This window comes from Mobula hypostoma, chromosome 14 (genome assembly GCF_963921235.1).
Source record: "Mobula hypostoma chromosome 14, sMobHyp1.1, whole genome shotgun sequence".
In the NCBI taxonomy this organism is placed as follows: domain Eukaryota; kingdom Metazoa; phylum Chordata; class Chondrichthyes; order Myliobatiformes; family Myliobatidae; genus Mobula; species Mobula hypostoma.
Window position 1 is genome coordinate 43,626,278 of NC_086110.1, and position 27,665 is coordinate 43,653,942.

At 39.4% G+C, this 27,665-nt stretch overlaps 1 protein-coding gene across 6 annotated transcripts in view; it reads left to right on the forward strand.

Moving 5' to 3' along the window:
• zfpm1 (zinc finger protein, FOG family member 1) overlaps window positions 1–27,665 on the forward strand; it is a 215,001-nt gene that overhangs the window by 135,068 nt on the left and 52,268 nt on the right. For 4 of the 6 annotated variants that reach the window (XM_063067020.1, XM_063067023.1, XM_063067022.1 and 1 more), the window contains one exon: window positions 23,081–23,217. The exons of 1 other annotated variant lie outside the window; for it this stretch is intronic. In XM_063067020.1, coding sequence (XP_062923090.1) covers window positions 23,081–23,217 — 137 coding nt within the window. Of the gene's footprint in view, window positions 1–23,077; window positions 23,218–27,665 lie in introns of all 6 variants that reach the window. One more of the 6 variants, XM_063067025.1, reaches the window with a different exon arrangement.

Consider the following 27,665-nt stretch of genomic DNA (forward strand, 5'->3'; position numbering starts at 1 on the left):
TCTGAGAATGCTCGCTTTTAGTCCCCACTCGACATTCAGCTCTCACCTGTTAATCAAAGAAGCTGTTCGCTTGCCACAACTGCCACACCCCTGTACACCACTTCGACAGGCAGGTTAAACCAGGTGAGGGTGGCCGGTGGGCTTCGTACAGCATTGAAATAGGGTCAGGCCTCTCCTAACATGCTAAATCAGCTCTGACAGCCTGGCCGAATGAGATCAGCCACAGTGGCGTAGAGGTTAGTGCAACGCTCTTACAGCTCAGGGCATCAGGGTTCAGAGTTCAATCCCGACATCCTTGGCAAGGAGTCTGTATGTCCTCCGCGTGGAGTTTGTGGGTTTCCTCCAGGTACTCCTGTTTCTCCTCCCCCTCAGTCCAAAGACATACTGGTTCATACATTGATTGGTCATTGTAAACCGTTCCATGATTAGGTTTGGGGCTAAGTTGGGGATTGATGGGCAATGCACCTCCACATATATCTCCAAATAAATAAATAATGGTGAGATTCTGCTTCTGCTTGGTACTGCGCAAGCACTGCCGCACGGCTGTTATAACGTGCAGTTGGTGTGAACAGCATGGAAGTTAAATTGTAAAATAAGCTTTTTTGACTAGATCCCCTAAATCGATTTGATTGAGTCTATCTTTAAAAAATAATAATGTCAGAAATACTGCGCAGGTCTGGCGGCAGAAGATTCCACTCTCTTGATTTTGGGTAGAGGGAGTACTGGTAGCAAATCTTATTGAATGAAGGAGTTTCCTATATGTGAGGTCTAGTTTGCTGTTGAGCTGAACTGACCCTGTAACAAATTTGGATGTTTGATGGAGTGATGTTGTTAACTTCTTTGAAAATGAAAATTAACCGTAATTAAAGACATTGGTTTTCAAGTGGTTCCCACTGAAATTTAGAGAGCACGTTGGTGACACTGGATTTCCTGCTGTAATCGTTTAACACAAAGCGAGCAGCACGGCGTTGGATTTTTCCGATGGACTTCTTATTGTTAGCTTGATGGGGATCCCATATGGTCGCGCAATACTCAGGCTTTGGATGGATGAGTGTCTTGTATACCGTGTCCTTGACGGATTTACTACATGAGCGGAGGTTTCTTCTCAGGATACCCAGCATTTTTTTTGCTTTGACTGTAATCTGATTGATGTGGCATGCCCAGTAAAGATCCTTGCTAATTTCAACACCAAGATGTGGGTGCTGGGTGACTGTTTCAAGAATCTGTCCATTCATGTTATATGTTGTGTTGATTGGTTTAACTTTGTGACTAACATGCATAGCATAACATTTAAATGAGTTGAAGGACATTTGCCATTGAGACTACCATTGACATCATTTTGCAGCAGCCGAGCATCTTGGTCATTTTTAATCTCACGGTAGATTATGCAGTCATCTGCAAAAAGTCTGACTTTGGACTTGACTATATTTGGCAAGTTGTTGATGTAAGTGAGAAAAAGTAAGGGTCCCAACACGGTCCCCTGGGGCACTCTGGATGTTACTGGAGATTCAGGGGACTCTGCCCCCTCAAGAAGCACACGTTGCTGTTTGTTGTTAAGGAACATGTTTAACCAATGTAGAAGGCTGTTGTTAATGCCCACGTTCAAGCTTACGTAGCAAGCTCTGGTGGGGGACCGTGTCAAATGCCTTACCGAAGTCAAGCATGATCAAGTCTGCTTGGCTTCTATGGTCAAGGATCTTTGCTAAGTTATTGATCAACCCTGCAAGTTGCGTGTCACAAGATCTGCCCTGACCGAATCCATGTTGATGGTAAGTAAGGGCATTGTGTCTGTCTAGATGGTCCATAATGTGACAGTGAATAATATGTTCAAGAATTTTACAAGGGGTGGAAGTGAGTGAAACCAGTCTGTAATTTCCCGGGTTTGTACACTCGCTCTTCTTATTTATTGCAACGACATTCACTTTCAACCAGTCACCCGGTAATGTCCCACTATCAGTAGACTTCTGGAATATCTTTTGCAAAATGGGAGCTAGACTGGAAGCACAACTCTTTAGAACCATAGCTGGTATTTGATCAGGTCCTGGTGCTTTCTTAGGCTGTAATTCCTCGAGAAGCTTCTTAACGCCTGTTACATTTATAATGAGATCTGGCAAGTCTGGGGTATTGCAGGGGTCTAAAGTGGGGAGTTCATTCAAATTTTCCCTTGTAAACACAGAGCAAAACTGCTGGTTAAGTGCTTGTGCTTTGTCTGCAGCAAGAGATACAACGCGGCCCCCGGATGAGAGAGAAGAAATTCCAAAAAACTTCTTGCCTTGTAGATTTAATAAAGCTCCAGAAGGGTTTGGTGTTGTCACTCTTTAAGCTCTCACTTATTACCTCATTAACATACTGATAGTAAGCTTTCCTGATGTTTCTATCAATAAGTCGGTGCAAGGATTTAAACTTTTGCCAGTCTTCACTATGACCGGATTTCCTAGCTTTATTACAGAGTCTTGGACCAATAAGGTGGTTCTGCAATGCTTCGTGGACACCAAAGGTCATGATAAGGCCCAGAAGAAGTCATAGTCATCTGTGCAACCAAGGAAGAACCCAGTTTGTGACGACTACTTGTACATTGGACCTGGACTTGGGTCAAAGGAGTGGAACTGTCCCAATGTAGTGGTTTCTCCACTTGGAAAAACTCTCCCACACAGGTTTCACTGTCATCATTGGATACAGTGGACAACCAACATGCTGCTGTGGTCTTTTGACTGACCGTAAATAAACAAAATTAGTTCAGACACCTCATGCAGATAACGGACTGCCTTCATACAATGCTTTCGACGATTGCATCCTCCAAATCTTCATTTTTCATTGTAACATTCAAGATGATTGCCAATACCTCCAAACTCTTCATAGTACCTAACTTTTTGAGGCAGTGAAATTGTTTCATTTTCACTCCTAGCCATTTCTGGTAATTCCAGGCCTGAATGCTTGAAGCCCCAGTGAGCAAATCAATTCTGAGTTGTCTTGCTGCCCACTTCTCGCCACCTTTCAGTGACAAGAATCACAGCTGTTTGAACACAAGCACACACAACTGGCGCACTGTTCGCACTAAGCATGGTGTAGTGTTTTAAAGGCCGCACAAGTTACATGACTGATGCTAGTTCGATACCAATCAGCATCAGTCTCCTGTCCCAATTAAGTAGTATGGTGCCCCAAATAAACCACTATTTTCTTGATTAATTTTTGTTCTTTAAGAGTTATCCCAAATCAGCAGCTGCCCTTATAAACCAATGGACTAGTTAACTAGAATGCACTGTACAAACAATAAGGCCGGTTGTCTTGGTGGTCCTATGAAGAGCTGGTGGGATAATTGACCAATTAATCAAACTTCTATTAGTTTTCCAATCAGGCGGATAAAGCACTTCCTGCTTTTCTGTAACCTGTTCCACTATCCTGGTGACCCACGAGAACATTGAAACACTGCTTTTATATGGAAGGGACTGAGTAACAACCTGAAACAAATGCGAAGGCCTCTCACGTGAACATGGAAGTCTTGAACTTTTTGCAGGGTTTGTTGTCAACCTCAATCTCACTGTGCTATAAAGTTAATTCCTACTAGAGTCCAATAGTGGAAAATGTACTTCCTCAACATTTGCATTGAGAATCACGAAAGCTAAATGTAATTCAGTAACTGCATTTCGTTGGGCATTAACCAATTTGGAAGAAACTAGATTCAGGTCATTTTTGGAATTAGTGACATTAACAAGTTTATATAAATTGTTGTTTTCACCAGCTTTAATTATTATAAATGATTAAAATGTAAAACTGAAAAAATGTATTTTTAATAATACATAAATCTAAGTTCTGATTAGTTTTGAGTATCTATACTACCACGTCCTGACGACCAGGTGTGCCTGGGTACACAGCCCACTATGCTGTAAAGCTCTAGAGGTCTGCACAATTTAGGGCCTGGCCAGTGTGCAGAGGCTGGTCTCTGTCCATCATGAACACCAATGGCAACCAACAGATATATGTGCAGATATAGAAGTGTTGATTAGGGCCAGCAGGCTACTTATCATGAGGGAGGACAATTCCAGCACATCCCTGTAGCACGTCCTTCAACTTGTACACAAACAAACTCTCTTAACATGGAATGAGATTTGAACTTTGAACTCAAATGCACAAAGTTATTCTTATAATCTCATTGTGAAGTCATTTCAAAACAAAAATTTAAGTGTAATTCCGAATGTAACCTACAAACATACAAAATACATGATTTCCTCCTATTTTTGGATTTCTACTTTGTATCACAAACCATGTTTAAAACCTTTTCAGATGCCTGGTGGTGGTAGAATTTTTGGGGGAGTGGAGTAAATCTGTGAATGGCTGCTCCTACCTCAATTGTTTTATCCACCAGTGCATAACGTAATTTGCCACCAAGCAATGTGTACAAACAATACTGAATATAAACTGCTTGCATTTTTTAAAATGACCATACGCGTTAAGAAGCTGCGAGAGAGGCCATTGATGCACATCAGGATGACAGTGTAAAACAGCTTTACCGACAGGAATGCTCAATGCATGGAAGGTGAATTAAACCAATGATGAAGCTGGGGCTGAACAGAGTGCTTTGTTAGTTGCATCTGAGGCAGCAAAATGTATAATTTGTATAAGTAATGAGGACCCATGAGGGAAGGTACAATGACTAAATTCATTTCAATTTAAGATGTTGCCAAGCAAGTATCAACAGCAGATCCCAGCAAGATAAAGTATATTTGGAGAGGTGCAGACGTAAAAAGTTTTTTTTGAGGTTGAGATGATTTTGCACAACTCTTGTCTCCACGATTCACTTTAAGATCATCTTATAAACCTTTAGTGCCATGCTTTCGGTTACCTCTTATTTCTCCTTTTGTGATTTGCTGTCAAACTGTGAAGTGCCATGGGAATTGTTAGTTGCCATACAAAGGCAAATCGAGGAAATTCAAATATAATGCCCTTTCCTTCCTCCATGTATATTGGGAGCATTAAGCTGCAGGAGATCTAGGAGTGCATGATTGTCATGTGGACTGGCAGCATTCAGCACATTCAGCAAACAGTGTCAGTAAACATGTGCCCTTACAGGAACAGTTTCTTTACAGGCCTGCCTGTGGATATTCATGTTTCTAACATCTGACTTGCAAATCTGTAGAATAAATAGTATTGGAATTTTAATAACTTTCTATCTTTAATCAGGCATCAAATCATATTTTAGTGAAAACTTGGCGTCAAACCAGGGGTCATTTGTGATAAATGTAAAAGTGGCATGCAAGCATAGTAGAAACTAATTTGAATGAAATTAAATTGCTGAATTTTAGAAAGCTTTGCTTCTCAGTTCGCAATCTTTTTAAATATTTTCTTGTCAATTTGTCCTGCTTCCTCAGACTGCATTTGCCCAGGTGCCCACATAGGCATTTTCAGCGGCCACTGAATGACATAATGACATTTTTTTTAATATGGCTATACAGCAAATTCTAATTTATGCACTAGGCCCAAAATACTGGACTTGATAGGGATGATGTTTCCTTTCATTGGAAAGTCTAAAAGCATGGGGTAAGATCTGAAAATAAGGAGTTGGTGTAGAGGCTCCAGAGCTCAGTCACTGACTGTATTCAAGACAGAGATCAATAAAGGCGGGTAGAGGAGGAAAGGGACTGAGTGATCTATTCTTTCGTACATTGAACAGACCTTGTACAATCACAGGCATTTCCTTCATGCCCACTGCCAATGCGGAAGATGAGAAAGGACCAAGTGGGGATCAGTGGGGGTGTTGGAGTAAGGTCTGGTTGCTCGGGATTAGTAAACTGTAAGTGAGGGTTGAACAGTGAACAGAAAGGATTTGGGCAATGGGGGGAATAGCCATGGTCAGGGCCCAGTCGGAAACTCGTAAGCCTGGTTTGAAGTTGGGATTGTGGATGAAGGGTCTGTGATCAGTAGGAGGGTTTTGATAGGAGCCAGGGCAGGACTTCGTGCAAGGCTGCAAGGGCTGAAGCCAGAACAATGGTTTTAAAGGTACATTTAATGTCAGAGAAATGTATACAATATACATCCTGAAATGCTTTTACTTCACAACCATCCACGAAAAACAGAGGAGTGCCTCTAAGGAATGAATGACAGTTAAATGTTAGAACCCCAAAGTCCCTCTCAGCTCCCCTCCCTCCCGTGTGTAAGCGGCAGCAAGCAACAGCACCCTCCTCTCCCACCAGCAAAAAAAAGCATTGGCACCCGCCACTGAGCACTCAAGCGTGAGCAAGGCAAAAGTAAAGACACAGACTTGCAGTACTCCAAAGACTACTTGTTCACCCGGTATTTGACATACCACAGGCTCTCTCACTCCCTAATAAGGGAGAAAGAGATGTCGCCGTTTCACAGTGAGAGGCGAGACATAACAAACAACTCGCTGGTTTACGATGTTAAAAGTCCATTGTGTCACTTTTTCTGAGCTCTGTGCCCAAAGATCTTGGGTCTCAGATCTTCCATCTCCCATGACACAGCAATCTCCTGCCTGTCACCGATCTCCGAACCCCCTGTCTCTCGAGCCACAGAATCTCAGCCCTCCGAAGGCAAGCGGAGCTCTCAGGCCGACCCCTTGCCATGCCGGATAATCGACATTTGTGAAACCCCGCGAGCAGGTTCCATTCCCGCAAAAGACCCCTGAAAGGGAAAAATAGAGATATTAAAGATGGAACTAGAGCTGTTTCCGAAGATGCAAGCAAAGGAGTTGCCGTTAGGCGTCATTGATTCTCCTAAGCTCCACCTTTCCGTGTTCAGTGCTGATCTCCAGATGAAAGGCTGTTCAGGCAGTGTTTTGGTATTCAGTGCGAAAGTAGCAGACTGCTAGAAATGTTGCGCATGTCTGAAATGGTATATCGATATGTGGCACTAGGGTAGCATAGCACTTAGCATGATGCTGTTACAGCTTAGGGCGTTGGAGGCTGGAGTTCAATTCAGGCGCCAGCTGCAAGGAGTTTGTACGATCTCCCCATTTCAGCATGGGTTTCTTCCCACAGTCCAAAGACCTACCGGTTAGTCAGTTAATTGGTCATTGTAAATTGGCTCCACCTTGGGGACTAACCTACAAAGTATTGAGAACATCTTCAAGCAACAGCACCTCAGAAAGGCAGCATCCATTATTAAGGACCCCAGCACCCAGTGCATACCCTTTTCTCACTGTTACCATCAGGTAGGATGTACGGAAGCCTTAAGGCACACACTCAGTGAGTCAGGAACAGCTTCTTCCCCTCTGCCGTCCGATTCCTAAATGGACATTGAACCCATGAACACTACCTCACTTCTTTAATATATGTTATTTTTGTTTTTGCATGATTTTTAATCTCTAGTGTACATATACTGTAATTTATTTACTTATTTACATTTATATATTTTTTCTTCTATTTTATGTATTGTATTGCATTGAACTGCTGCTGCTAAGGTAACAACTTTCATGACAGATGCCGGTGATAATAAACCTGATTCTGATTCTGACCCTTGATTAGGCTGGTGTTAAATAGGTGGGTTCCTGGGGGTCGTAGCTCGTTGAGCTGGAAGGGCCTATTCCGTGCTGTATCCCTGAATAAATAAATAAACGTAGGGGTATTGGAGGCCATTGAAATGAACTCATAGGTTTCATAGAGTTTGCAGTATCCACAATGTTTTTCTTTTTGAATGATTTTTTCATTGAAATTGCAGCCCCTTATACAGTTATGCAATCCACCTGCTTGGTCCATGACTCTCAGCTACAGCTTCAAGTGCCTCATTAAAATTATGATTTGTGAAAGAGTCTTGCCTGAGTATCATGAGGCTGACCACTGCCTTTCCAAGGGCATACTCTTCAGTAGTGTTGTCTATATCCCTTCAAAGGTAATATCAGCCAATCAGTACAGCCAGGATAAAGCCTGGGACCTATCTGATTAATGGCTCTTTTACAGCTGTCTAGCATGCTATGTTGTCTCTTCAAAGTATCACAAGTGCTTCGCAAGCTCTGAATTATTGTGAAGTGCAATGATTTGTTTTGTAGATAAACTGAAACATCAGCATAACTCAGCTGCACAGTGTGTAGAAATCGATAATAGGGGAAATTCTTCTGGTTGGAATCTGCACTTCCTATCGCAACTGTTGTCCATCTGTTTAAACTTCAGTTAGTCCTGGGCTTCTTCACATTGTGCTGTTCAACACTCTAGTCTGAAACTTACTGAGTGATGGACAGTGCCTCAACTATCCCCGAGTGCCATGGCTGGTCTCCATGTGCACACCAATCGGAAGCTCAGTTTTACCAGGGTTCCCCAGCACTATGCTGGAAAGTTGCCTCGTTATCTTCGAACTGAGTCAGACCCCATTAATTTCCATGCAAATTCTAGGTTTACAGGTTAGGAAGTGGAGGCGAAACTAATTATTATTTATTTTGCTGTACTTTAATATTTTGGATTATTTTTAATTTTGCATTTTAGTAACAAGATTTTTATAGTTTTACATGTCACCTTAATGCTAGCAACGTTTAATTAAACTGTAAAAAATCTTGATGAGACAAAAGACATCCCCACCACCTAGCTTTTGTTTTCTATCCGAGCCTAGCAGGGATGTTTTTTGTTAGAAGCTCTAGACTGCACTAACTGAGCCTTAATCATCACTGAGGCCGTGAATCCTGACTATAGCAGACAGGCATCAGGGAGATCAGCTCTCTGTCTTTTCCAGCTGAGAGCCGGTGATCAGGGAATGTGGGTAGTAGGCTGAACCCATCAGGAAACGGACCGCTAAATGCTGATCAACTTCATAAATCAATAACAATTTCAGACGTTTATGTATTCATATTTTTAAAATCCTTTCTACACTTCACCCGTGGATTGATGCCTTTGATTTAAAGAGCTACCTTTCACACTGATGATGTAAAAGTAGCTTATATGAGAGTTAGGTGGGGAATGTCAACAAGACATTTGACCACAGGATGTATTACAGTGAGTCACCGAATTCTAAACACACTTCCTTCTGAAATCTTTGTACAATAGTGACTTAGAACCTTAACTTTCTTTCCCTCTTTACTATCCTGGAGACATTGTCACACCCTCACTTGCAATAATGCTTTCCAATTGAGAAACAATAATGGGTAATTACTATAGTTCTGATCTTTATCACAGGCATATAGAGCAAGGTATAAAAGTAAATATATTACTTAGAATGACTGAAGGTGACAATGCTTTATGAGACACATGAAAAAATTTACTGAAATGGTAGTTTGTTTAGTTGTTTTCCTTGTAAAAGGCATGACCCATATTAAGTGCTATCTGGCCTGACCCTGAGATCACTGTGCCCCGTTTAATCTTGTCCCTGGATCTTTCTTCATGTAAGTACCTTAAAATGATTTTGAGTGAACTTATCTGAAATATTTTTGTTGTAGAGAGCTGAACTTGTGTAGGAACAAAAGAAATCCATTTGTTAGATAAATGGTGCTGACAGCAACTGTTATTTTCTGTATCTTTATCAAAAGCAAACAGCCTGGATACCTCACAGAATTTGGTTAATGATCCTGTAGATAGGAATTATTCTGATAAATTTGAGGTCATGTGATCAAGCTAAGTCCAATCAAATTTAGAAACTCAAGCTGATGTGAAGATAAGATAATCAAATTGCATTAACGTGGATACTGCAGCAAACAAAGCACCCTTGCTATAGATACCAGGATAGGCAGGAGTATGGACTTTGTTACAGCTGATAATGAAAGATCATTTGAACTATTAGTCTCTAATAGATCATTGAGTTTCGCTTCTGGAGAATAGTGAGGCAAAGAAACAGTGAAAGGTGCTGAGATGTTGCTTGCCAGGCATCCATGTTGAACAGCAGTACAGTAGTTAGAAAATATTTATTTTTTAGATAATTATTTTATTTACTGAATTAGTTTGATAGCCATTTGCAAAATTCCATAGTCTTATTTTTCCTTGGTTGGTTCATGCTCTTAGTAGCTTTGATCCTTGCCATGCTTAATAAAATCTGATTTTTCTCTGATAGCTAGTTTATGAATTCTACTAATATTAATTCTTGCTCTTGTTGGGGTCAAATCCTTCCTTCCTGAGTCCTTTTCTTGGAATGTTCTTTCATGAACTGTTACACCTCAATTAAACCTTTATTTTATGGTGTCTACTATTTTCCTTTTGGACTCTGACAACTTATGACCTCTGAAACAACATGGGTGTTGACTAGGAAAGGTCAGGAACATGCTGACTTTAAGTGTGTATTACCAAAGAAGCTAATTGCCGCCTTTCAATGAGAAAGTTACATAAAATTAATTTTAGACCACATGATAGCACCTTCAGAAGCATCATATCCTTTTTAAATCCTACAGCAAAATGCGAAGGCTTATCTGGCAGGCTGACCTGAGCTTTTGATTTTTGAAGCAGGAAAATAAAGTTGTTAAATCACTTTGAAAGGGCAGTCTGGGTTTGACCAGTTGTAGAAATTTGGAAAGCTTAGGAAATTAAGGGATGGGTGGTTCAACGTATGATTGATTGGAGATGCTTAAACAATTTCCCAAGTCTGACAAGAGACCTTTCAGTTTAGTCTAGTGTTCGGACTGTAGTGCTGGCTTGCAGAGATGATTGTGTAATAGGTGGTATGAAAGTAGTCAGCCTTCCAGGATTACTTAGAAGTCTCTGTCTCTAATGATATTGATGCTACCCGAAAGGAAATTGTCTGGATGTCATGTTTAATACATCATTTTCTTTAAGCAGTTTTGTTTATTAGTTTTAGCATATTGAATATGAACATAATAATGGGAAACTGAGTAATGAATGAAATCTGTAGACCTGTGTGGTGCATTCTGATGTTAATGTTAATACCAACTTGCATTTATGATTTTGCAACTTAATCAACACATGCTGTAATTGGAGAGGTACACTGTTTTAATGCATGTTGAAAATATGAGTTTTTCCCATTTTCTCCTTAAGCATAATTTAAACATAATTTCATACCTTAGCAACTTTTAAAAATCTTTTGAGTTTAATAAAGGAATCTTATTTACCAACATTTTATTTCCAAAAATCTTAAAATTTTACATAACTTATTCTGTAAAACTGCAAATCTTGATTTAACTGTCAGGAACTAGGAAAAGTCTGTGATTAAATCCCAAACTTTCTTTTTATAAAGATAATTGAAAGTTTAGTATTTGTGTAATATTTGTAACAAACACAAATCCAGTCACACGTATAGTTGACTCTCAGGGGGAAAAAAGTTAAGCAAGACTTGTTTGATTATGCACTTGCTGTGAATCAGATGTTTACAAGTTTAAAAGTCTCGGTCCAGAACACATATCTGAGCTCTCACTACAGTGAAATATTATCAATGTGGTATATTGAAGTTCCATCTTTCAGATGAGGTATTAGATATTAGTCCCAATGGATCACTCAAGTAAATCTAAGTGTCTCTGAGGCATTATTTTAAGAGTGCAGGGGAGTTATCTACACAAAGTTTTCCATCTGTATTGCTAAAATACGACTTTGTATCAATTCAAACTCATTTTTAGATTCTGTTGTTTTATGCATTATAGTTACACACTTCAAAAGTACCTGATTGGTTGCAGAGTGCTTTGGAACACTCTTGATGAAATCTGAAAGATGCATCAAAAGCTGAGGCTTAATTTTCTTGATGGAAATTACGGCATTTTGACCTTTTCTCTCCCCCCCCCCCTTTAGTCTTTCTGGTGGTATGGGGGAGCGATGCTGTACAACTTGCAGTGTTACATTGGTTTGTGTGTGGTATCTTTCGTAAGCCTAGAAGCAAAATAAAAGCTTCCCAGCTCTGGAAGTCTTTGCCAACAGACTGCAGCAGTTAGTCTTTCCCAAAGTTAAGTTAGTCTGTTTACAGCCGTTCCAAAGTGTCATTCCCATTAGAAATAAGAGGTTAGGCTGACATGTATATTCATCAGTAATTGACACTCCTTGGACAAGCAAACCTATGGACTGATTTAGAAGAATTAAGATAATACAACAGCAAGGCTTCTTTATCATCTTAATCGGAATGTTTGCATTAACATTGCATTTCCACCAAACGGCTTTCATTAAGTTGATATTTATGTTTGTGGCATTCGCCTTATTTTTCTATCAGAACAGGCAGCTTAAGAACTTTTTACCTTGTCAACTAGATGGTTGTCCTGATAGTTTGAATCCTCCTACATCATAAAATGGTGGAATACATAGTTATATTCCTGTTGTAGTGTATTGTATTGGATTTGGGAGAAGCATTGTTCACTGCCCTCAATTTTAGAAACAATGATCACAACATTTTGAAAGCACTGTTACATTATCTGGTGTGGAGGCCAGTATTTGTTGAAACTCTCTCTTTATTGGATCGTGAAATTAGGAACTATGTATTGGTGTAATTTTACTTTTGACCCCAAAGCATGCTTGGATGCCATGGCTTGGCATCTGATAAGAATTTGAAATAAATGCATCCTAATATCCTGATGAAGGGCCTCAGCTTGAAACATCCTGTTTATTCCCCTCTATAGATGCTGCCTGACTTGATGAGTTCCTCTTCATATTGTGCGTGATGCTCTGGATTTCCAGCATCAGCAGAATCTCTTGTGTTTTTATACAAAACATACTGTACATGTTCAGGTAAAGAAAGTATTGAAAGAAATGCTGATGATCATTGGAAAGACGTGGTGGATTTGTACAATGATAATTCGTTGAACTGCAAAGATACACAGACAGAAACTGCTTTGCTGAAGTAACCAATGTGCTGCCATCATATACCAAATACCTTGGCGCAAATACTCAGTTGCAATGCTGTTTCAAATGTTGCATTTATTACTGAGGTGGAATGCAATTGCACTGGTTTGCAAGTGAATTAGCACCACAGTAAATAAGGAACCATGGCATCCTGCCACAAATTGTTAATATTCTGAACAGCCGCTTTCCATGTTGGGCTGTGCAGTAATGATGCCACTCTGGGAGTCAGAAACTCAGTATGGATGGAATCAGGGAGATTTCATCATATGGACCAATAAAATAGTGACGTTACTGATGACCTCTGGTGCACACTAAACCTCATTTTCCATGGCTTCGCTACTTTGCCTCTAAGGAATACGAGTCACAATTTCACAATTTAAGAATATTATAGAAACAATATTGCAAAACATCCAGTTGTAAAGTTAGATTGGTTTATATTACCTCGTTTGTTAACTCTCATGCTTCAGTCTGTGTGTGTTCATATGTACAGTTAAGCTCACTATTAAAAGTTTTTAAAATAAAACAATAAATCATTAAACAATGTGCTGTAAGATACATTGATTGGAATTAAAATTACATTATGTATAAGTATTATGTCTCTGGTAGCACAGTGCCTTTGCTCACAATCTCTCTCTTAAATCTGTACTTCGTTGACTTCTTGCTGCCTTCAGCAATTCCATGACCCTGTTAACATATCTTTTAAAACTCAGTGTATGGCATAAAGTTCAATTATATCCCTAGTTCTGGTTTCACATTTCCACTCATTCTGTGTCTTTCTTTCCTCTATGCAGAAAATAACTTAGCTGAAAATCCTTTCACAGGAGTACTTTGAGGCATGTATGGCTTGTGTGAACTTTAAAAAATCTATTTCCATTTTCTGGTAATTGTTTGAAAATTTCTACCCATTCTTTGTTTTTTATCTTTTAAACATGGCAATCATTTTTAAAACCAAGTAGAAATTCACCCGATCTCCCAAGATCAGACTATTTTACAGTGTTTTCTAGTAAAGAGAATCAACAGTTTTCTTGGGAAAAAAATTCATCTCATCTACTTCCTCAAATCTTCACATATAAAATGGGGTGACATTGCCTTTGCAAATCTTTCAGAGAACAAAGGTCTTACATGTCACAATTTGTACAGTTAGCATTGTCATGTTGTCTTTTCTTCAGCACTTCATAAAATATCCTATCAGGTTATATAGAAAGCAAACGTAGCAAAGGGAGAGCGACTCCAGAACATTCTTATTGAATCTTCAAACATTCTTCTCTCCCCTCTGATATGAAATATACCTTTAGCGTATACTATCAGAGTAAGACCCATTATTTTGCAAGCAAAATGGACAACCACCTAGCTATTAATGGATGCAGAAGTTCCTCATATAATTTCTACAAATGATAAGGATGAGCTGAAAGATGTCATCCTTTTGGTAGACGATTGTATATTAAATGCGAAATGCAAGACCTTTAATATAAACACAAAGCTTTTATGCCTTTTTAATTGTTTGAGGCACATTGTATCTGCATGTAATCTGAATCATTCTGTCATTCATTTACTCTGAGAAACTGAGCTTCATTTCCTAAAATTGGCAGGCATTATTAGCTTTTAATTGATTAATTGACCTGAAATGTATGTTATGGCTGCTTTCTTCAAAAATATGTAAAATGTATGCAGTAGCTGCCATGTTATCTTTGCAAGAATTATGCAAGCCATGTTTGGTCCCTTCAAATTTGAAAAACGAGCAGTCACTGGGTAAATTAGTTTTGACTTCCCATATTAGGCGCTGGTAATGGATGTGTTAGATGGGACAGGGAATATGTGACTTGGTCATCTGCTCCGTCTGTGGAACAAATAGAAATGTTCCTGAGATTAAAGGATATCATAAATCCTGAGGGAGGGCCAGAACAAAGAAAAGGCAGTAAAGATGCTGGAGGTAGGTCCAGAGAGATGTGGGATGTTTGTGAGTCTAATGACATACCAATTACAGATCTTGTATGAGGATATGTTTAAAACTTTGAAAGAGACATTTTTATGTAACACCTTTGAGATTTTTTTTACAGCTAAAAGTCTGGCGCATGCAACCACAAACCAGATAAAATAGTTGTTATACATGTAGCTGGGCTAAAAAAAAGGGCAAAGTAATGAAAAGATGAAGTTTTCAACCACCTTAGATTGGGTAATAGGGGATTGCTTTGTGTGCTGACTGACAAATGGAAGAAATTAGACAAAACAGGCATCAGTTTGGAGGTAACACTGAGGAACACAATCTTTTTCACTCAGGTAAAAACAGGGAACAAAATGAGAGACTGTAGGGAGGGTGTGATCATACATCTTTATGGCCACTTCACACAGCTGCTGTGTAGATTGAGAAGAAAACCATTATGTCATACTGCAAGTACAAAAGACGGGAGGAATTTCCAGAGATTTTGCAAGAGTCGCCCATTCAAGATGGTTCAGTGTTACAACGGTCACAGAGTAGGGAATGTGTCACAAGGGTGATATTTCCTGAGGAAGGTAACAGCCAGTAAAGATGTTATTTATTATTTATTTTTTGATATACAGCACAGAATAGGCCCTTCTGGCCCTTCGATCCACTCCACCCAGCAATCCCCAGCCTTTAACTCTAGCCTAATCACAGGACAATTTATAATGGCCAGTTAACCTACCAACTGATATGTCTTTAGACTGTGGGAGGAAACCCACACAGTCATGGGGAGAAGGTACAAACTCCTTCGAGGTACAAGCAGGAAATGAACCTGCGCCTGCACTATAAAGCTTTGTGCTAAGCACTATGCTACCATACTGCCCATGATCATTCCCAGATAGCTCAGCAAACGGAGCACTGTTAATAGAACAGCACTAGTGGAATATCATATACAAATGTAGAATAAGACAGTGAGCTGGTGGGAACACAAGTGCTAAATGATTTCTGTTACACACCCTGGTAGAAGAAAGTGTCAATATATTTAAAATGCAGTTTTTAAATACATTTATCAATATTACAGTCGGTCTTTTGTAAACCAAGATGTGCTTCATAAATTCCTACATCCATTTTCTGTTGAGGCAAGAAAGATGTGTTGAGTTAATGGTATTGCTTAATGTACCATGGCGGGTACAATGAATAGTTGTAAAGGGATACGAGTCTCTGCATAAAACTTTTGTGGACAGTTTAGTGCAAGTAGATGACATCCAGGATGACTAAGAGTTCAGAACATAATATTTGGGCAGGCAGTTAGGTTGAAGCAGCGATTGTTAAACAGAAGCCAGATGTCCATGAGGTCTGTCTGAGGAAGCGATCCACTGGATTTAGCAGTGCCTGGAGTTGATACCTCGGGGAAGTCAAGTTTAGCTTGTGGAGAAGAGATCAATGAACCAAGTGGTTAAAAGGTTAAGTGACTTTACAGCTGGTGGAATTCACAGCTTGGTGATGCAAGTTTTATAGTTAATGTTGTGTTTGACTTTATTTATCATTAAATGTGAAGCAGCGTTATATATTATCACGTGACAGTGTGCATTTAAGAACTGAGTGAAATATGAGTTATGACTTTGATACAATAACACTACTTATAGAAGATTATGGTCTTCATTAAAGGATATCTTCCATTTTAATTCTGCCTCTGTTTTTTTTAATACAAGTAGCAGTACAAAGGAAGCTGTAGACCCTGTACATACCTGTTTAATAACACTGCAGCACACACAACTGGCCTTTTCTTGTGCAAAGCTGATGTAGTCGGGCCCTAGCTGCTACTGATTTGGAAGCAGTAAATCTGTGACCAAAATGGTGGTCGATACACTGGTTAACACACCTCTGCAAATGCTGATTTTTGTTAATGTGACAATTGACGTTTGTAGCTAATGCACAATATGGAGAGCTGTTTCATTGCAAAAAAAATACTGTTAGCTCAGTTTTGTATTAATGCCAGTGAAAATATTTTGAGATCACATTAGAAAATTTCATTTGTTTATCACAGTTATCCTGTTTGCTTTCTTAGAACAAAGACACACAAGTGGTCATAAAACAGTTTGACAACTCAGTTGGGGAAAGTGGTTAAAGTGTCATTGCAGTAGCAGGAGAACCATTCTCTGTTGGCCAGGAAGGCTTGTTTATCTTTAACAGAGCATTTTGCTCTGGTGGGGTTTGATATATGGAAGATAGATTAGTGTTTTGACATGGAGCATGTCGAACAAACATTCTTATCTCTGCACCATAGTATCCTGACCTGGAATGAGTGATGAACTAAGGACAGGACTAGGTGCAGCACGGGAGGAGATGTTGTGATCAGTTCAAGGGTATGTTACTTAGTGGAGCTCTTTAGAAAGAGTTAATCATGTCTCTTAAAATTAAAATGGGTCCCTGCAATTCCTTGCACATTATTTCTAATAGTTGGCTTGCAGGGTGATGCAGTCTCCGCTGTTTATCATTGAGGCACTTAAGGCTAAAATGAAACATGTGGTTGCTGTTCCAGTGAAGTAATGAACTGCCGCAAGTTATTTTTGTTTCCCGTAGCAATAGCATTATGTCAGTACGGCATTCCTTTCATTTCAGTGAGTTTAAAAAATATTTGGTTTAAGAAAACTGCTGACTCATTTTCCATAGTAGTGCAGGCTGAGGAGTGGATCAGATATAAGGTCAAGGTCTGAGAGCAGGAGTGGAGCAAAAGGCAAGGGCTATTTAAGGAATGACTAAAATACTTCAGGTAGAGCAAGCTATGTATCCTACTGGACCAAGTAGCTGAAAATAAATAGCTGTTCACAGTGCGTTGGTAAAGTCCTTACCCATTCCTGCTGATGGATTAGAGTTCATTTGGTGGTAAAGCTCCTGCATCTGCATCTGATCGAAGCTGTTAGTGATTTTTGCACTGCTTTGTCCTCTCATTTGTGTTGGGTATAGTTTGTAAAGCATTGAAAAGCAGTGGCTTTGCACATCAAACACGACATTTGTGCCAGAGGGTAAGACAGAAACACGGCCATATTGGCAAAAGTAAAGCCTTGACATTATGACCCACCTATCTCGTATTCAAATTCTAACAGGGCTTGTGCTAAAATAATTGTCTCATATCTAAAATGGAACAGAATATTGGGAGGTATTCTTTAAAACCTAAAACTTATATTTTGAAGCACCAGATTAGAGATGACTAATGATTCCTGATTCATTGCATTTCTCTGGCATGATGGCTATTTGTTTTCATCAGTGTAAATCTGGCTGTTTTTCAGCCAGTGTTTCAACTGGGAAGAATTCCACATTTGAATTAAATGTAATGCTGTACAGGGAGTGGTTATATTTTTAAAGGGAAATGGGTGGTAAATCTTGCAGAAATACCATCTAGAAATTTTATAGCAGATAAAACTGGAAAAGTTTTTTCCCTTAAGTGGCAGCTGCTTCTGAAGTTGTCTCCACCTTGAAATCAGGCCTCAGTAAAGTTCTGCATTGTAAAGACTGTCCCGTTCATGTGGATTGCATTTTCAAATGTTAGTTAAGTGAGTTTCACTCTTTCCCAATCATACCTCCGATTGGGCTCTGAAATGTAATTGCTGCCTGTTGGAGTCAAATAGGTTAACAAACTGTGGTTGCAGTTCTATCAAGCGACAATAAAGCTGTAACCTCTGCTACCTGTTACCAGGAACTCTGTTCATTCTTTCTGGAGGGATTATCTATTCCTATGTCATATCTTCCTATCTCCAGTTTAGGTACTTTAAATTGAGAACTAAGTTAATACAACTATCCTAGAAATGGGACGAATTGAAGTAAGAATTGTTGGGAGCAAAGGGTCCTTATAAACTAGTGTCCTTGTAGGGGTTCAGTTTTTATAAATAGATTCTGAAGACTTCCTTATGTAACCCTCAGGCTTGCCCAGCTCGCGTTCGTCTAGGGGAATCAGCCTTCGGCCCTGCCAAGCTGGGTAATCACATTTGTGTGGATGCTGTGTAATGTACCCCTAGTTACAAACGCACAATGCAAAATATCAAACAGTACACCATGTGCAAATAAATGATTGAACTTTATGAATCTTAATATGAATATAGGGTTAGTAATAAAAATTTTAAAAAGGCCCCAATTCAATTCAAAGTCACATTGGAGCTCACTCAGTAGTCCTTCTTCCACCATCGATCTTCTCCGAGCATCACCGACCTTCGGACCCTCAGATCCCAGTCCACTCTGTCTGGTGGTCTACCAGCTCTCTCCACACGTGTCTTCCCTCTTCATCTCTTTTCGACAAAAGACCACGAGAAAATAACTTTCCAGACTCACAAGACACAGCAACAATCTCTTATTGGCTAACATGCATCCCGTTATCTCCAGCCATAACCCAAACATTGCTGCTACAGAGAAACCGTTACCACAGCAGTGAACATTACAAAGAAGCCATTATATTAGCAGTGAAACCTTACAGTGTGTTACACTTATCATACAAGGTATATATGTAGCTGTTTATTCTTGATGTGTGTGTGTCGCTCGCAATGCTGGAATTTATTACCCGCTCCCAGATGCCCTAAAATGAGGAGTCAACAAGGAGTCAACAACGTTAGTCCATGCAGAGTCCATAAAGGATTTGCAGAAGCTGGAAATCTGAAATAAAATAGAAAACACTGGAAGCACAGGTCAGCCCAGCTGAAGGCTTTTTAGTATTTTCTGTTTTTATTTTTTTCTGTTTTTATTTTGGATATAGGCCAGAGTGGGTAAGGAAGACAGAGTTCCATTCCTAAATGTTGTGAAAACACTAGTTCAGTAGGCTTACTGTTACTGCCACCAATCTTTTCTTTAAATCCTTGGTTTATTTAATTCATTTAAACTTCCCCAGCTGCCTAGGTGGAAGTTAAACTGATTTCTCGAGTATCAGTGGCCCAGAACTCTGGCTGCTGGTCCCATAACTGAACCATTTCCCCTATCACATCTTGTGAGAAATGGGTAACCTAAGTACCCAAGTGACTGACAATAAAATAAACATGAAGTCTTTAACAAATTTTCATAGTTGCTTCAGCTGTCTATTTTAAGAATGAAATGAAAGCAAGTGCTATAATAGAAATACTGTTGAAGCCATTGTCAAATTCAGTAAAATTTAGTGATTTCTGTAAAATAATCAGAGCTGTTCAGAAAACAACCCAAGCAATGCAAACATTATAAATATCTGAATAGTGAGTAGAGAAGTTTCATTATAAAACTTTCATCCCCTTTCACTCTTTACTTAAGAGTTATTACCAAAAGAAATGTATATTCATGGAAGAGGGGATTCTGTGTAAGCTTTGATTTGCCGGCACGTGGTAAGAGTGGGCTCCCTCACCTCTGCCCCTCTGACCCTCAACACAGGTGCCACTCAGAGCTGTGTCCTAAGCCCCCTCCTTTACTCTCTGTATACTGTGTCACCATCCACAGCTCAAAACTGCTAATTAAATTTGCTGACAACACGGCGCTGATTGGCCTAATCTCAAATAATAATGAGCCTACAGAGAAGAAGTCACCACCCTGACACAGTGAAGTCAAGAAGACAGCCTGTCCCTCAATGTCGCAAAAACAAAGGAGCTGGTTGTAGACTACAGGAGGAATGGAGACAGGCTAGCCCCTATTGACATCAATGGATCTGGGGTTGAGAGGGTGAACAGCTTTAAGTTCCTCGGCATAAACATCACAGAGGATCTCAACTGGTCTGTACAATACACTTGTACAATACTCAGTACAACAGTGCTTCTTTCACATCAGACGATTGAAGAAGTTTGGTGTTAGCACCCAAATCCTAAGAACTTTTTACAGGGGCACGGTTGAGAGCATCCTGACTGGCTGCATACTGCCTGGTATGGGAACCTCCCTTAATCACAGCCCAGCGCATCTGTAGATGTGAACTTCCCACTATTCAGGACATTTAGAAAGACAGGTGCATAAAAAGGGCCCAAAGGATCATTGGGGACCCAAGTCACTCCAACCACAAACTGTTTCAGCTGCTACCATCCAGGAAATGATACCGCAGCATAAAAGTCAGGGCCAACAGGCTCCGGGACAGCTTCTTCCACCAGGCCATCAGACTGCTTAATTCATGCTGACACAACTGTATTTCTGTGTTATATTGAGTATACCACACTTGGAGTACTGTCTCCAGTTCTGGTTGTCTCACTATAGGAAGGATGTGGAAGCATTGGAAAGGGTACAGAGGAGAATTACCAGGATGCTGCCTGGTTTAGAGAGTATGTATTATGATCAGAGATTAAGGGAGCTAAGGCTTTACTCTTTGGAGACAAGGAGGATGAGAGGAGACATGATAGAGGTATACAAGGTAGTAAGAGGAATAGATAGAGTGGACAGCCAGCGCCTCTTCCCCAGGCCACCACTGCTCAATACAAGAGGACATGGCTTTAGAGTAAGGGGTGTGAAGTTCAAGGGGGATATTAGAAGAAGAGTTTTTACTCAGAGAGTGGTTGGTGCGTGGAATGCACTGCCTGAGTCAGTGGTGGAGGCAGATACACTCGTGAAGTTTAAGAGACTACTAGACAGGTATATGGAGGAATTTAAGGCGGGGGGTTATATGGGAGGCAGGGTTTAAGGATCAGCACAACACTGTGGGCCGAAGGGCCTGTGCTGTACTATTCTATGTTCTATCCTGTTGTACACATTATTTATTATAAATTACCATAAATTGCACATTGCACATTTAGACGGAGACACAATGTAAAGATTTTTACTCGTATGTGGAGGTCGTAAGTAATAAAGTCAATTCATTTCAATTTTAAAAAATTGGCTTAACCACAAAGTTGTAAGCTGTGGGAAATGTAAATCAAAAATACTGCAGATGCTGGAAATCTCAACTAAAGCCAGAAAATAGCAGTAATCAGGTAAAAAGTGAAACAGTTAATATTTTAGGTCAAAGACCCTTAATCAGAAGTTGAAAATATTTTGTGGACTGAAGGAGGGATGGTCAGTATAATTCCAACAATTATTGCTCAGTTCACTGCTTTTGCATATTTATATAAATAAGGTGAATTTCAGAATTAGATGTAAAATGTCAAAATATACTATCAAAGTTTTGACTGACATTGAGGAAGATAACAATTGATTTACAATGTGGCATAGGCCAGCAGAATGGCAGTCAGGTAGCAGTTAATACAGAGATTGTGAAAAAGATGCATTTTGGAAGAAAGGATTGAGCGAGCCGTCATAAACTATAAAACAATCCTATTGAGGGAACAGTAACAATGTTAATATGAATTTTGTCTTTGAAGGTGGCAGGACATATTAGTTCTCATCTTTGGCTTTGTAATTTTGGTATTACATGGAAAAGCAAGAAAGTTACGCTAAATCTTTATAAAGATCTGGTTATATCACAATTCTGGTTGGCACATTTTAGGAATGCCAGGAGGATCTTTGAGGTGCTCCCAAGATGATTTTCCAAAAGGGTTCCCGTGTTGAAGGATTTTATCTATAGTTTGGTTGGAGAGGCTGGGTTGGTTCTTCTTGAAACAGAAAACATTGAGGAGGGGTGGTAAATAGGAGAGGAATGGGTGGGTTGATAAGTTAAACTAAAGTAGGAAAAGCAGATCTGCTGTCATGATGTAGGGGAAGTGATACAGTGCAGAAGAGCGTTTCTGTGCAGTGAGTGGTAATGATCTAGAACTTGGTGTTGGGTGTGGAGATTATCAATAATTTTGGAAGAAAATAGGATGGGCATGACAAACTAAACTTGCTGGGCTTTGGGAATAAAGCAGGGAGATGGGATTGACAAGGCTGCTCTACGGACTGACCTGCTAAGTTCCTGAATTTGTCTGTGTTACTCTGGGTTTCCAACATCTGCAGAATCTCTTATGTTTGTGAACTAAATAACTTCCTTCTGTGCCATAATGGTTCTGTAACTTGTGCAAATGTTATTGACTAATGCTAAATATTCTCTTTTATATAAAACAGACAAAACTGGTATAGAGCAAAGTTCTGTCTCTAGTGAATTCAATGAATGAAAGTTGAACAATCCTTAAATCTCTGTTTTCTGTACAGGATACAACAGCAAACAAAATTCCTGTACACTGCAAAATCTTGTAGTAAATTCTAATGATGTGTTTAAAAGGAAATAAACAATGATGTGATCATTTATAGGCCATTCATCCCTTCGATCTTCATTTTCTGAAGCGTGTTTGGTGGTATGATACTTGCAGTACATGACCCATTCCCATTAATTATTATTAGATTATGGCAGAGTGTGGAGAGAGACTTAAAATGCTGCCTCTACTTGTGGTAGCTCAAAAATAGTGTTTTGTTTCAGGCTGTTTTTAAGCGGTGTAGAAAACTGTTATAAAGTATCTTCCGACTTCCTTTCAATTTTGTGTTGCTTTGAAGGAATACTTTTTGTAGATTGCATCTAATAAATGAGACACGTTAAAATGAATCTATTTAAATTTCATTTCATCAGAGTCTTTGGAACTACATCACCTGGATAGTGATGTGCAAGTGCGCGCGTGTCATAACCTGGCAAAAGGATTATCGTGGGGTCCATATGAGGGGTCGATGAACAGCAGTAACAAAAATACTCCAGAAAGTGACAAGACGGTAGGATATTTTTTTTTATATTCTGTTTTCCTTTCTGAATAAAGCTGATGTGCTTATCTGGCAACCTGGTAATTCTGAATGCATGAGCTTTGATTTATACTGTATGTAGTATGATTATTGCAAATCAGGTTAAGAAAAAAATTGCTTGTATCTCCGTAAGTTGAGAGTGTCAAGCAACTGATGGAGATGCTCAATTTTTGGAGGGCTCTCAAAACTTTCTCCATAACATAATTTGCAATGACTATTCTAGATGTAAATATGAGTCCTAAGCTGTTTCACAAAAACAGTGGATATATATGAGCACTATGGCAACACATTGTTGGTGTCGTACCTAGGTTTTTTTCTCAATTAAAAGAAGGTGCTCAAAGTGTTAGAATTTTCATTGTACTTAAGATGGATTATGTTGTGGTTTAAATTTTTTTTTGAATTAATTGTATTGCTTTCAATTTTGTTCTGATTGTCTGCTTCGCAGCATTTAATTGTTCACAATTTGGCACTTATTTGCAGTCGAAGGGCACAGAAATTGTGCTCATGGTGAGAGGGTTGTTTTCTAAGGTTGAGCTTATAAAGTAGCATGTAGTGAGATTTTCATTCAAATAAATAAAGCTGCAGATTTTGCAGCCATGCAACAATCACATCCTTTCCTGAAATTTTAGCATCATCTTTGACTCATTTTCTTCAGGTGATGTATGTATTTTTAAATTATTATTATTATTATTATTATTAGCTAACTTTCTAAGCTTTTTTAAAGCAAGGATGGATGGATTTAATCTTCATATAAATAATATTCAATTGCAAATGCAATTTATTTATACGGCCATGCCAGTGACGTTGCTTAGGTGTGTTGGAATGGAACAAGGATAACACCACAGTCTCAAAAGTCTGATGTGATAGTAATGAGAATGCAGATTTATAGCACAAAAACTTGATTTCTAGTCAGGTGTTGTGAAGCCGTTGAATTGTTTGGTCAAGGGACTATTAGTGCATTTCATCTTATGGGGTACAGATTCCTTTGAATTGGAATTAGAAAAATCACAGTTATTTAATAGGGCTGGATGCTAGAAATATTGTGATGGATTTGATTGTGGGATGGCTTTCAGAATTTCTGAGAAAAAAACAACCTTGACCTGTACCAGCAGGTGTAATTTACAGATATTGTTTATTTTGGGTTGCTGTGAATCTGCATGATACAACTCATTGCTTTTAAAAATGATAAATCCTTGAATACTTGAACAGTAAAATTCTCCATGGTCCCACTTAAGGAGAGGGTATTGATTGGATGAATAAATATATCTGTGCAGGTATAATGTGATCAATGTGCCTAGCCAACTTTTTCACTTTTGAGTAGTAGTGCAATCACTCGAGTCAAGTATGAATTTCTCCTAAGGCAAGGGTTCCTAACCTGGGATCCATGGACCCCTCGCTCAATGATCTTGGTCCATGGCATCAAGAAGGTTAGGGGCCCCTGTCCTAAGGGGTTGTCTATTGGTGGGTCCTCAGCTGGCTATAATGGCTGTTTCAGGATCCACGTGTTCTGCTCCAGTATGGACAAGTTGTTGGGTATGTATTAGGGGATAGAAATGTCACTAAGCGTAAGAAACACACATAAAATGCTGGAGGAACTCAGCAGGCCAGGCACCACATATGGAAAAGAGTACAATTGACATTTTGGGTGGAGACTCTTCTGCAGGACTGGAAAAAAAAAGCTGAGGAGTAGATTTAAAAGGTGGGAGGGAGGGGAGAGAGAAACACAAGGTGACAGGTGAAATCTGAAGGGGGAGGGATGAAGTAAAGAGCTGGGAAGTTGATTGGTGCAGGAGATACAGGGCTGGAGATGGGGGGAGTCTGATAGAAGAGGGCAGAAGGCCATGGAAGAAAGAAAGGGGGGAAGAACACCAGAGGGAGGAAATCAGCAGGCAAGGAGATGAGGTGAGAGAGGGTAAAGGGATGGGGAATCGTAAAGGAGAAGGGTGTGTGGAGGAAGTTTGAGAAATCGATGTTCATGCCATCAGATTGGAGGTTACCCAAACAGAATATAAGGTGTTGTTCCTCCAACCTAAGTGTGGCCTCATCACAACAGTGGAGGAGGCTGTGGATATGCATATCAGAATGGGAAGTAGAATTAAAATGGGTGGCCACAGGGAGATCCTGCTTTTTCTGGTAGATGGAGCATAGGTGTTTGGTGAAGTGGTCTCCCAATCTACGACGGGTGTCACTGATATACAGCTGAGCAGTTCACCATGCCCTGAGAGGAGAGGTTTGGTAGCCATTTGAAGTGCAAGTATTAATGTATTTTCATCATTCCAGGGAATTAGCAAATAATTTCTGAGTTTAGGACCTAAGTTGTGTCAACAGTGCAATGACACACACGATTTTTGTCTTTATGTTCGTAGGGATACTATAAATGTTAAGTTATTGATTTAGAGAATGTGTGCATCATTGACTGGGCTGAGGTCTATTTCTCATCCCAAGTATCACGTGAGAAGTTGGTGGTAACCTGCCTTCCTGAATCTTTCTAAGGGTCCAAGTTTTCCCACTAAGTTTTTCATTTGGAATTTACAGAATTTAATTCCAGCTATGAAGAAGCAACAATTTATTTCCATGTTAGGGTGAAGAGTGACTTGGAGCAGAAACTTCAGGAAGTGCTACTGCTAAAACTTTGCCTTCAACATTCTTCATGGGGGTTTGGGTTGTAGGTGTGGAAGCTGCTTGACAAGGGAGAAACGTTGCCAAGTAATTGATGTGCATGATGTGCATACTGCAAAGAATGTGCTGGTGACAGGGAATGAATATTTAATGTAATGACTGACCGTGGGTGCTGTTGAGCTTCATTTGAACACTCATCCAGGGACATTTTTCTCTATTTAACTAATAAATCCTTCCTAGATATTTTGCTTTATCTGATGTACTTTAACACACTCTGTATTGATATTTTTCTTTGCTCTGCTCCCAATAATGGTGAAATCTTCCTCAGCTCTGCAGCCTCCCTGCTTCATTAACTTTGTATAATTGTGGGTGTTACAAGGGTGGGTGTGGTAACATTGAATTAGTACTCTCAAGCTTTGGCTATTGATCTTGGAATATGATTATGAAATTATTAAACAATTGGTGAAAAATGTGATACTAGCATTCTTGGGGTTGAATTTTCCAGTCAAAGACAAATCCATGGCAATATGCTACCACTTTTCTATTTTCATTATTTTTGTTGCCAGCTTTTCCAGAGAATTGCTTCAAAGGAATTGCTGCAATCTAAGTGGGTCATATCCACTGCCTTGCATTTATTAAGCTCCTTTATCACAACCTCAAAGTAAGCCAGTAAATTAGACTGACAAAACTACCTTGTCATAATCTTATTTTGGATGGTTTTTATGACTATTTCTATGCAAATGATTTCAATGAATACATTGCTATTTTACCAAGTGTTTCAGCAGCTTCACGCTCTTTCTCAGAGTCAGATTTTCCAGTGCTTTATGGATGATTTATATCAAAATCACTAGTCTGTAGTTCACTGCTTCACAATTTCTATATTTTTTTTCCTCAATAGGAGCAGTACTTGCCTTTTACCCATACACTACATTACTGATAGAATTTTGAAAATTGTGTTTCATTTTTCAGATCCTCATGTGCATCTTATTAGGCCTTTGATTACTATAAATGTGCAGCTGTTGGACATAAATACAGTTAGTAAAATGGGTTCTGTTTCCAGATCAAGTATGTAACTACTTAATTAAAAATGACTGCAAGATTATTTTTCAGTCTCTGCATCAGTTGTTATGCCCTCATCCAATCCCGTTGTTGATGACCTTACTCCGTCCCTGGTTTTTTGCCATGTTTAATTTGATGATTCATTTTACTGGTTTACTAACTAGCTGCATTCTGGACCCAAGCATAAATTTGATACACAATTCAATTATTTGCGATCATTTTCCTGTTTCTGAAATTTACCGAAGTATTATAGTTCCATTATTATAATTCAGCCCGAAGTTTAGGGATTCAGAAACTGCTTTTGGTGGATTTCAGTGTCAAGCAATATTTTCGTGAAGGATGCTGATGGTGATTGACAGCATCATGTTAATTTATAACTGTGCTGTTTGATCAAGAAGAGCTTCATTGTGGTCTGTAATCATTGATGAACAACCTGAGTGATTCTTTCTTCCCCACTTTAAGTAAACCAGCTCATAACTCAACATCAGTCTTTTCTCCATTTTATAAATATATTTGATTCCATTTCGCATTGACCAAACTTTATAAACTGGAAGCATCAACTCCCTTGTCTTAATTGCCTAGTTATTTTATCATCTTCTTGACATGCATTTCTCCACTATCTCCAGGAATCTGAAAAGGTGCAGAAGAGATTCACCAGGATGTTGCCTGAGATGGAGTGTTTCAGTTGTGAGAAGAGACTGGAGAGGCTGGGTCTGTGTATCCTGGAGCAGAGAAGGTTAAGA